Source organism: Tamandua tetradactyla, chromosome 7, assembly GCF_023851605.1.
Source record: "Tamandua tetradactyla isolate mTamTet1 chromosome 7, mTamTet1.pri, whole genome shotgun sequence".
NCBI classification, from domain to species: Eukaryota; Metazoa; Chordata; class Mammalia; order Pilosa; family Myrmecophagidae; genus Tamandua; species Tamandua tetradactyla.
The window spans coordinates 144,141,880-144,154,371 of record NC_135333.1 but is presented as its reverse complement, the minus strand read 5'-3'; the positions used below and the strand labels follow the sequence as shown (position 1 = coordinate 144,154,371).

Below are 12,492 nucleotides of genomic sequence, written 5' to 3'. Positions count from 1 at the left end.
ATAGTTATGCATTTGCTACCACAATCTATATGAGAACACTCCCATTTCTATCTGATGACCTCAAAATTCAGTTAGTTTCCTAGACCTGTATGTGTTTCTTGAATCTGTTTCCTCTCATCTGTTTCTATTGACACTTTAGTATAGGCAGTACCTACTCTTCCTCTGGATTCACTCATATTCAGTATTGTATGTAGTAAAAGGGGGATTGAGGGATACAAGTTCAATGTTGAACCCTTCTATAGTACTTATTAGATGATAGGCATTCTTCTAAGCAACGTGTATATATTGACTCATTTATTTAATTTCCCCAATAATTTTTTGAGGGGGGTACCATTATCTCTTTTATAAATGAAGGAACAGGCCTAGAGTTAAGTGACTTGTATGCTACCACACTGCTAATTATTGGCAGAGGCAAAATTTGAACCCAGGCAGTATGGATCCAGAGTCTGTCTTTCATCCATTACGCTATGTGCAATTCCCTAAGTGTGCAGTGCTGTCCCACTTCTGTGCCCTTGCACATGCTGTCCCTCTGCTTGGAATACTCTTACTCTTCGCTGAGTATTAATTTCTACTCACCTTTCAAGAATTAGTGCAATGTCATCTCTTCTAGAATGTCTTCCATGAATGATTCTTTTCCAGGATTTAAGACATGTTCTTCTGTGTTCCCCATTGTATGTTCACTGTGGTACTTAGTATTTTATATTCTTATTTTACTTTTTCTGTGTTTTTTTTTTCCTGTAACATCAGAAACCAATACAGTGTCGATTTGTTTGAGAATGGTGTCTTAGTTTGCTGGGACTGCTATAACAGAGTGCTATGAACTGAATGGTTTACAAGAATAGGAATTTATTGCCTCACAGTTCTGGAGGCTAAGATTTTTAATCAAGATGTTGGCAAGGTCATGCTTTGTCTGAAGTCTGTAGGGTGGCATAATTCAATCTAGTGGCATAATTCAATCTCTGCTTCCATCCCCTGGCTGTCTCTCCCTCTGTCTCCTACTATCTCCAAATTTCCTTTCCTGGTAAGGACACTAGTCATACTGGATTAGATCCACCCAAATCCAGCTTGGCCTCATCTTAACTGATAACATCTTCAAAGATCTTATTTCCAAATAGAAACATGGGACTGGGAGTTAGGACTTACGTTTTTGGGCAACGCAATTCAATCCATAACAAATAGTAACAGAAAGAAATGAAGCTCTTAATTCTCTCCCCAATTTTATTCTATTTCTAGATAATGTTATGGAAAAATAGAAAAACCGGAAAATTCACTTTTTTTCTGGCCAGTAGTCTTTAATAATTCAATTTATTCATATCTGACCTAAAATATAATGCTGACAGTAGTAAATTTGCACTTGGTATATGAGATTTTCCAGATGCTTATAAAAATATGAGTGCTAGAGCAATGCATTATCACATAGTTTAGAATTAGTGAAGTTGCATTTTTAATTTGGGTCTGGGTGGAGGTCAGGCATGACACAATGAGAAACTGAGGTGATAACACATAAGAAAAGATAGTTTGGTACTCACAGGTTCCAGAGAAAGAGGGAAGGGTACTGTGTGGGCTTGCTGGGAGCACAGTTGGGTCTGGTGGCTCAACCAGGAGGTGGGGAGCACACAAGAGAGCGAGAGGGACCCATGGGCTTGTCATTTATTTTGCTTCAGGGGTGGAGGTTAAGGATTGGTTAGTTTAAAGCAAATGCATGTGAGAAGGTGAAGGGACTGGAGGTTTGAGGGTGATGAGGATGGTTAGCTTATCCTTTGGGACCAGCTGTGGGTTTTGAGTAAGGTGTGTGGGTGGTGTGGGTGATGATGTGATGTGGGTTTGAACTCTTATGCCTGGAAAGCTGCTTACGAACTAGGCCGAAGGTCAGTGTTGAGGCACCTGGCTTAGTGGCAGTGAGATGAATGCTGACGTAGCACACAAAGTTTTCATAGTATGACACAATTTAATTACCAGACTTTGTGTTTTCCTTTCTAGGGCTGTAATCAGTGATCCAGAGCAAAATTTAACTATTGCACAACAAGAAAGTTCTTGTATCCTTCCAGATCCAAAGATAGCACCTTCAAGAGTTAGGAAAAGAACACTACATGAAACAAAGTAAGAAGTCTTCAATTACATAAAGTGAGAATGCAGTCAGTATGTTATAAATGTATTTTTTAAAATGAACTATGTCTAATTGAAAAGTTTTTGTTTTTGCTTTTTTTCAACTTAAAGGAAGGTGGAAGTTTAGATTTCAGATCTCAGTTGTTCCACCTTAAGACATTGGGACAATACCTTGCTCTTTTTGCCTTCCAGATTTTTTATTTACAGCTTAGGAATAATAACCACAACCTTAGGAGATAATTTTTGTGAAAATGTATAATACATTAACTGACAAATTTTTGTGTACCTCAATATATATTGGCTGATTCTCATTGATATAACATATTAAAAATCACAGTATTTATAAGGTCATTTTTTCACTTTGTAGCTTATAAAATGTGTGAGTAGGAATGGACTTTGACAGTCTTCCAGTTCAGTAGACTTGAATTCTTCAACTGCTTCACTGACAGTTAATGGGTTAGAAAATCTACTAGTTCCTGCAATAGCTTTTACAAATTTTCAGACTGCTGTATATTAGACAGTACTTACTGAAAGCAGATATCTATTGGTCTCATTCTTATTTTCTGGAAGTCTTTGTTTTCATACCTTTAAATAGTTGAAGGTGTCTTGCATTAGTTTTTTATTACTATGTAATAAGCTACCACAAACTTCGTGGCTTAAAACAACACAGATTTATTCTCTTACAGCTCTGGAGGTCAGAAGTTTAAAATCAAGGTGTTGGCAGGGTTGCGTTCCTTCTGGATGCTTCAGAGGAGAATCTATTTCCTTGTCTTTTTCGATTTCTTCAAGCTAATGTATTTGTTGGCATGTGGTCCCTTCTTCCATCTTCAAAGCCAGCAGTGGTTTGTTGGGTCTTTCTCACACCGTATCACTCTGCCCCTCCTCTTCTGTGGTTCCAAATGCAGTAAATTTCCTCTTTATAAGGACACTCATGGTTGCATTGAGCCCACCCAGGTACTTGAGGACAATCTCCATGTCTCATGATCCTTAACTTAATCCCATCCACAGAAGTGCCTTTTACCATATAAGGGAATAATTCACAGGTTCTGGAGATTAGGACATCAGCATCTTTGGGGGCCATTTTTCATCTACCCCACATATAAATTACTCCCTTTTAAAGTAAACTTTAAAATAAAACATACATTCAGAAAAGTACAAAATTGTAAGTGTACAGCTTAGGGAATTTTCACAAACTGAGCACACTCGTTTATCAAGCTCCTAAGAGAAACGGGGTGTTCCCAGTATCAGGAAGCTTACCTGCTGTCATCACCCAGTTACTAACCATGCTCCCCTCTTGGGTTTGAACTTTATAGACACGAAATCACAAAATTTGGACTCTTTATATCTGGCTTCTTTTGCTCAAGCTTATGTTTGTGAGATTTATCCATGTTTCTAGTTTTAGTTACTTTTTTCTCATTTTGCACATTTTTAATTGTACAATTTATGGTTTATTATGATGGACATTTGACTCTTTATGAACAGCATTTCTGAACATTCTTGTGTATTTTTTTTTTATGCTGTACAGTGGCAGTCACATTTCATATGACTATCCCATTGTTGGAGCAACATTGTTGAATTTCTTTTTCTTCTGAGGGGAGTGCATGGGCCAGGAATTGAACCCAGGTCTCCCACATGGTAGATGAGACTTCTACCACTGAACTATTCATGTGTCCCACTTGTTTATGCCTTTTGGTGAAAATATGTGCTTATTTCTGCTGAATATATACTTAGAGATGAAATTGATAGATCATTTGGTAAGCGTATTTTCAGGTTTAAAAGATATTGCTAAATAGTTTTCCAAAGTGGTTGTTGTACAAATTAATATTCCCACCAGTAGTGTGTGAGAGTTTTAGTTGCATCCCGTCTTTGCCAATGCTTGATATTGTATTTTTTTCCATTTTAATTCTTATGTGTGTGTAGTCTCATTGAGATTTTAATTTGTATTTCACTGGTAACTAATGAAATTGGGCATTTCCCCCTTAGTTTACTGGCCATCTAAGATATCCTCTGATGAGAAATACCTATTCAAGTCATTTGGATTGTTTGTCTTTTTCTTAATGATTTGTGGAATTTATATATTCGTGTTATGAGTCCTTTGTCAGCTGTGGTGTTGCACATATCTTTTCTCACTCAGTGGTCACTTTTTCATTCTCTTGATGGTGTTTTTTGATGAACAGGAGTTACTGATTTTAATGTAGCCCAATTCAATGAAAATTTCCCCCATATTCTTAGTATCCTTTGTATCTTCTTTAAGAAGCCTTTGCCTACCACAAATCATTGTCCCTCTAACTTGTAATGCCACTTATGTCATATACCAAGTCTCCTCAATTACATCTATCTGTTATCTATTCTGACACCAAGATTATCCTGCCTTAATTAGCATTGCTATATAGTATGTTATTATCCATACCTTGTTTATCTTCAATATTGTCTCAGTATATTAGAGCTTTTCCTCGTCAACATAAATTTTAGACATGACTATTCCAGTTCCATGAAAAATCTCATAAGAATTGATAGATTGATTAGATTTCATCCCTTTTCCTCAAAGGAGGAGAGAATTCTGCTTTATAAAGTTGAAAGTAGAAATTGGCATGCGTAGCCAACATCTTCCTCTTCCCTTTATCATGAGAACCAGCTGCCTGTAGAATCACACATTTCTGCTTTCTGCGTGGAGCTTTAAAGGGACCCTTCTCAACAGAATGAGTGACTTTACTATATAGTATGGTAAATACCTATACTTTGTTTATCTTCAGTATTGTCTCAGCATACTACATCTTTGTGTTCAATTTTAGTGTGGAAGACTTAGCTTATTCTTACCATATATTTAAGCCATGTTTTCCTAAAGCTTTATCAATGATAAAACTCATATTTTGGTTTTCATCTGTCTGATTCTTATTTCTGTATTGGTTAAGAACTTGAGTAGAGGGAAGTATTGGTGCCACATGTTAAGCATCTGTATTAGTTAGGGTTCTCTAGAGAAACAAAATCAAACAGGGAACACTCGCAAATATAAAATTTATAAAATTGTCTCACGTGACCATGGGAATGCACAGTCCAAAATCCACAGGGCAGGCTGGGAAGCCCATGATTCTGATGGAGGGTCTGGACGAACTCCATAGGAGAGGCTCACCAACTAATGCAGGAAGAGAGCCTGTCCCTTCTGAATCCTCCTTAAAAGGCTTCTGGTGATTAGATTAAGCATCACTCATTGCAGAAGACACTCCCCTTGGCTGATTACAAATCGAATCAGCTGTGGATGCAGCTAATGTGCTCCTGATCTAATTCTATGAAATGTCTTCATTGCAACAGACAGGCCAGCCCTTGCCCAACCAAACAGCTACCACCACTTGGTCAACTTGATACATGAACCTGACCATGACAGCACCTAAATCCCAATATGGCACTTTGCATTTTATAATGTAACTGTCTGTTTGCTTCTTTTTTCTTTTTCTTTTCAAGAAAGCTCTAGGCTCCTTGAAGCTATAGCTCCAACTAGTCACTGTTTAAGTGAGTTCTTTTCACCACTGACAAAAGCAATATAAGATAATGGCTAAGAGCAAAATTTTTCCTGGCTCTGCTACTTACTTGTTCTTTGGCCTTAGGCAAATTACTTAGCTTCTCTCTCTGCCTGTGTAAAATTTATTCATAAAATGGGGACAATAGTACTTATTGCAAGAATTAAATGAATCAATAAACATAAAGTGCATTTAATACTCTTCAGCATTTGCAGTCTGTTCAATAAATGGTGGCTACTATTGTTGCCATTGTTTTATCAGCATTTAAAATTGCTTCAAGCTCCTAGTGGGCACTCAATTAATATAGCTTCTATGAAACAATATTTGAATACCAATGCATAACATTGAATTGAGACAGCTAAGCTTTTAAGACTCCATCTGTGTTCACAAATTCTCATTTGTTTGGCAGGCTCTAGTTCCCTGGAACCTATTTGCAGAGACCTAGATTGTATATTGGCATAGCTCTTCAAGATTCCAATTACCCACACACTTTCTTACTATTTACATTGTTACAATTCCATTTTACTCATGGTTTTATGGGGACACACAAATTTATTTGGAAAGGGGAGAAAAGTTACATCACTGAATTGTCAGTTTTCTTAACATGAAGAATATTAGTAGTGGGGTGCCAAAAGTATGTGAATTTGGGTTTTGCCTCATATGATCAGACAGAATTTTAGAGCTGGCAGACTTTGTGAGACCTTTCAGTGCTGTCAGAAGGTCATAGAGATGAAATAACCTGTCTGAGGTCTCACAGCTGGTTCCTTTCTATGCCAAGGTTGGAACTTCTTCCAGCATTCTTTTTTCACTCTTCTGTTATTTCAGTAAGGAATGTTTTCAGCTACACATAACTGAAAATGTGTCTGATAGTGACTTAAACAAGGCAAGATTTATTTTTCCTATACAAGCAGCTGCCTGAAGGTAGGTAGTTTTTGGTTTTGGCTCAGTGACTCAGTGATGTCACAGTTCTGGGCTGGTTTCCCTGAAAAGTTACTGGCCTTTCTCTCAAGGTTGCTAGATGGCAGGTCAGTAGCTTACAGTGTGATATCCCTGCCACACTCACAGGCAGGAATCCTTCTCATGCCTTTCTCTTATATCAGGATTAGGAAAGGCTTTTTTACAAGCTTATTGGGAGAACAGTGTTCTTTAGCTGCCCCTACCATTTCTTGCAACAGATTTCAAGAAAGCAAATTCTAGCAAGTTCCTCTAGGAAGGAGGCAAAGGAGAATGGAGTTAGACATGGTTTTCAATAGCTCTGAAACAGTGTCAGTTACGAATGTGCTATCTCTGTTCCATATATTTTACAGCACTTTTAGTACTATGGGCTAAAAATCATCCATGTACTGAGAACTGACTGTATCTCGGGGTTATTGCTTCCATGTCTACTACAACTTGTAATCTGAAAAATACCCAAAAAAACCATATTAAATGGAAAGGTTTGCATTTTCACCTTTATCCAATCTATGCTGTGTTTCAAAATATAATCGATTTCTTAGACAAAGTATTAACGTAACCTTTTTTGTACTTTTATCCTTTAAATCAAATGGAGAAAAGATTATTTAAAACATTATTACATTAAAAAATTAACAGATACATTTCTTAACAGGATAAGAACCCATTCTACATTAACTGAGAATGTGCTTTCTAATAAATTACAGTTTGATGGTAGGATCATAACAAGGTAATTATGATTTTATAAAATTTTTAAATGCTATAATTATAAAAAAATTTTACCTTTTCATATAGACATAATTATAATGAGACTAGTTAGATTTGTCCATTTAAATGAAAATTTCAATTTAGAACAAATAATTCAAGTTAATAATTTCCATTACAAAAATTGTAGGAAATGTGAAATTTTAAAGTTTCAATTAGAAGTTATTAAAAAGTGATTTTAAAATGTCTTAAAAGGAAACTTAGAAGTGAATTTTTTTGAGATTATGTATTACTACTAGAAGATTCTAAACCATTTAAAGTTATTCTCTATGTAAACTGCTTTAGGTTCATTTTAATGGTTCAGGTTAATAGATTTTTTCATAGCTGCAGTAATTGACAAGGAAGTGATTCTTAAATACATATCAACCTTATAAACTTTCAGTATACACAATGATATCTGATGTTCTTTGTGTTCTAATACTAGGAAAATACGTTTTTTTAATTATCATATTTGATCAGTTATTTTAAAACTTCTCTTTGACAATAGAAAATAACTGTATCTTTGAGTGGCTTGCTGTGTTATATTTTTTAAAGGTCTCCCATTTTATCTTAAAAGTCTATGTTGCATTGATAATCTGCCCTGTAATATATTCATATTCATTATTAGTATAAAAAAAGTTTTTCTTCCATCCAAACCTAAGTTAAATTGACACTTTGGCAAGCTGTGCTGTATTTTTCCTTTGGTTCCTATAATCATTATTCACTGTCACAAACTCAAGGGAGTTTTGCTAGCCCAGTTTGCAAGGCACAGTTTTAGTTATTTTTATTTAATTTGGAAATGATTCTATTTTTGAATATGATATTTCCATTTTTATAGAAATGGACGTGATGCTTGCAGAGAGCTAATTGGATTCTTTTTCATTCATGACAAGTCCCTTACTATTTATGAATATCGGCAGTTTGGGAAAAATAGGTATGCCATAAAACATTGTTACAATTCTCAAGATGATTACTTCTGAGAGAAGCAGAATAACTTTACTTATTTTGTCATTTAACTTCTAGAACAAATGTGCTGCCTTTTATTCAAAAAAGTGTTTATAGTCATCAGTGTGGACGAAGAAAAGGAAACCAATACCAACTTGGTGATTTTTATATTGTAAGTTAAGTGTGTGTGTGTTTGTGTGTGTGCACAAACATTTTAATATCAGATATTAGATTTTAGAAGGAGCCTGGGGGAGCGGGGTTTCTAGTCTCTATTTTCTCTCCCCCTTCCTGAGTAGAGGTTTGCATGAATGGCTAATGTTTGATGTTTCCCCAGAAGGTCCTGCTTCTTAAGCCCAGATCTCTTACTGGTCTGACTCTACAAGGCTGCTTACCATTGGGTAAGAGGCTACCTTAAGTGCACCAGGAGTAATGCTCCTTTGAAAGGAGGTTATCCTCTCAGGATGCAGGGTTTCTGTTATATGGGGGGATGCTTGGCCTCGGGTATGGCGTATACAGTATCTGATAGCCTTTTCTCTTTGCCATTTTCTCCCTGTGGGCAACACCTGCATACAGTGTTTATAAGGATTCCCTAGAATGGGCTGATCATAGGCAATGTTGTTTTCTTCCCCTTTCCTTGTTGGTATTTCCTAAGGCTAAATCTGTCTGAGTCCATTGCAGTTTATATAGCACTCTTAAGTCTTACATTATACTGATGTGTCTGATGATTAAAATTATTCATAGAATATTATAGTTATAGCAATCATTCATATAAAATGTATATATTCATAGGCAAAGTTCTGGAGATTGAACAGTGAATAAGTACCTTTTTTAATATAATCATTTTAATATTTATTTAAGCAATATATACTTACACTTGAAAATTAAAATTAAAATTTCATTACAATGAAAAATATCAGTCTTTTGACCTGTCCCTTCTAACCCTCAACTAAGGTTGCCACAATTCCCAGTGGCAACCACTTTAAATTTTCTGTTTCTTGCTCTTTGGTAAGTAACTCAATATCTTTAAATCTGTTTTTATTTCTATTATTTTAAAATGTTTTTTAAACATAAATGTTCCTACCATATGATCATTCCATTCTACATATATAATCTAATTCACAATATCAGCACATGGTTGTATATTCATCATCATGATCATTTCTTAGAACATTTGTATCAATTCAAAAAAAGAAATAAAAGAAAAACAGAAAAAAATTCATACATACCATACCCCTTACCCCTCCCTTTCATTGATCACTAGTATTTCAATCTACTAAATTTATTTTAACATTTGTTCCCCCTATTATTTATTTTTAATCTTTATGCTTTACTCTTCTATCGATAAGGTAGATAAAAGGAGCATAACATACAAGGTTTTCACAACCACACAGTCACATTGCGAAAGCTTTATCATTATACAGTCATCTTCGAGAAACATGGCTACTGGAACACAGCTCTACATTTTCAGGCAGTTCCCTCCAGCCTCTCCATTACCTCTTGACTAATAAGGTGATACCTATTTAATGCATAAGAATAACCTCCAGATAACCTCTCGGCTCTGTTTGGAATCTCTCAGCTGTTGACACTTTGTCTCATTTCACTCTTCCCCCTTTGGGAGAAGGTTTTCTCAATCCCTTGATTCTGAATCCCAGCTCATTCTAGAATTTCTTTCCCATGTTGCCAGGAAGGTCCACACCCCTGGGAGTCATGTCCCACGTAGAGAGGGGGAGGGCAGTGAGTTGATTGTTGTATTGGCTTAGAGAGCTAGGCTACATCTGAGCAACAAAAGAGGTTCTCTTGGGTGTGACTCTTAGGCCTAATTTTAAGTGGGCTTAGTCTATCTCTTGCAGGATTAAGTTTCATATGAATAAACCCCAAGATTGGGGGCTCAGGCTATTGCTTTGGTTGTCCCCCACTGCTTGTGAGAATATCGAGAATTCTCCACTTGGGGAAGTTGAATTCTCCCCCTTACTCACCGTTCCCCCAAGGGGACTTTAAAAATCCTTTTTTATTCACTGTTAAAATCACTCTGGGATTTTTAGGGCATCACTTTGGCAAATCTACAAAATCTCACGCCCTACCCAAGGTTCCATGTACTTATCAATGTTCAGTTAAGCTGTCTACATAAGTTATATTAGGAAATGCACTAGTCAAAATATAAATTTTGTACCAAATAAACATTTTTTGCTTTAGTCTCACACATAAGTTAAAATTTTAAAATATTAATTACCATCTATTTTCAACACCCTGCAGTATTGACATTCCTTTGTTCTTCCTCATGCAAAAACATTTTTAAATTTGTACATTTAGTCACTATCATTATACACTAGGCATTCGTAGATTATACCATCTCAGTCTTATATATCTTTCCTTCTGATTTCCTCCATATGTGTATGTGCCTCCATACCTCCTCCCTCTATCATTCTCACATTCAACTTCATTCGGTGTTCTAACATTATTGTATTACAGTTAGGTAGTATTTTGCTATCCATTTCTGAATTTTTACAATCAGTCCTGTTGCACAATCTGTATCCTTTCAGTTCCAGTTACCCAATATCTACCCTATATCTATCTCCTGTTTGTCTCCATTCTTAACTGAAATTCTCCAAGTTCATTCATTAATGTTAGTTCGTATCAGTGAGACCATACAGTATTTGTCCTTTTGTTTTTGGCTAATCTCACTCAGCGTGATGTCCTTAAGGTCCATCCATGTTGTTACATACTTCATAACTTTATTCTGTCTTACAGCTGCATAATATTCCATCGCATGCATATACCACAGCTTGTTTAGCCACTCATCTGTTGATGGATAGTTTGGCTGTTACCATCTCTTTGTAATTGTAAATAATGCTGCTGTGAACATTGGTGTGCAAATGTCCATTTGTGTCTCTGCCCTCATATTCCCTGAGTAGATACCTAGCAATGGTAGTGCCAGGCCATATGGCAATTCTATACTTAGCTTCCTGAGGAACCGCCAAAATGCCTTCCACAGTGATTGTACCATTTGACATTCCCACCAACAGTGGATAAGTGTGCCTCTTTCTCCACATCCTCTTCAGCACTTATCATTTTCTGTTTTATTGATAATGGCCATGCTGGTGGGTGTGAGACGATATCTTATTGTGGTTTTGATTTGCATTTCCCTAATAGCCAGGGAAGTTGAGCATCTTTTCATGTGCCTTTTGGCCATTTGTATTTCCTCTTCTGAGAAGTGTCTGTTCAAGTCTTTTGCCGATTTTGTAATTGGGTTGTCTGTCTTTTTGTTGTTGAGTTGAACAATCTCTTTATATCTTCTGGGTACTAGGCCTTTATTTGATATATTGTTTCCAAATATTGTCTCACATTATGTAGGCTCTCTTTTTACTTTCTTGACAAAATTCTTTAATGCACAAAAGTGTTTAATTCTGAGGGGTTCCCATTTCTTTCTTTCTTTCTTCAATGCTTATGCTTTGGGTATAAGGTCTAGGAAACCACCTCCTATTATAAGATTTATAAGGTATTTCCCTACAATGTCAGTAGGGACAATTTCCCTAACAGTTTTATGATCTTAGATCTTAGACCTAATATTTAGGTCTTTGATCCAGTTTGAGTTAATTTTTGTATAGAGTGTGAGATATGGATCCTCTTTCATTCTTTGCATGTGGATATCCAGTTCTCTAAGCATCATTTATTGAAGAGATCATTCTGTCCCAGGTGAGTTGGCTTGACTGCCCTATCAAAGGTCAATTGTCCATAGATGAGAGGGTCTATATCTGAACACTCTATTTGATTCCATTGGTCAATATATCTATCTTTATGCCAGTACCATGCTGTTTTCATCACTGTAGCTTCATAATATGCCTTAAAGTCAGGTACTGTGAGACCTCCGACTTCATTTTTCTTTCTCAGGATACTTTTAGCTATTTGGGGCACCCTACCCTTCCAGATAAATTGATTATTGTGTTTTCTATTTCTGAAAAGTAAGTTGTTGGGATTTTAATTGGTATTGCATTGAATCTGTAAATCAATTTAGGTAGAACTGACATCTTAATTATATTTAGTCTTCCAATCCATGAACACGGTATGCCCTTCCATTTATTTGGGTATTCTGTGATTTCTTTTAACAATTTCTTATAGTTTTCTTTGTATAGGTCTTTTGTCTCTTTAGTTAAATTTATTCCTAAATATTTTATTCTTCTGGTTGCAATTGTAAATGGATTTTTTTTTTCATGATTTCCTCCTCAGATTGTTC

The 12,492-nt window shown here is 35.9% G+C and overlaps 1 protein-coding gene across 11 annotated transcripts in view; it reads left to right on the top strand.

Moving 5' to 3' along the window:
- CAPS2 (calcyphosine 2) overlaps positions 1 to 12,492 on the top strand; it is a 94,766-nt gene that overhangs the window by 46,897 nt on the left and 35,377 nt on the right. For 10 of the 11 annotated variants that reach the window (XM_077111457.1, XM_077111454.1, XM_077111463.1 and 7 more), the window contains 4 exons: positions 1,981 to 2,100; positions 7,228 to 7,302; positions 8,155 to 8,250; positions 8,340 to 8,433. In XM_077111457.1, coding sequence (XP_076967572.1) covers positions 1,981 to 2,100; positions 7,228 to 7,302; positions 8,155 to 8,250; positions 8,340 to 8,433 — 385 coding nt within the window. The remainder of the gene's footprint in view (positions 1 to 1,980; positions 2,101 to 7,227; positions 7,303 to 8,154; positions 8,251 to 8,339; positions 8,434 to 12,492) is intronic. The other variant, XM_077111459.1, reaches the window with a different exon arrangement.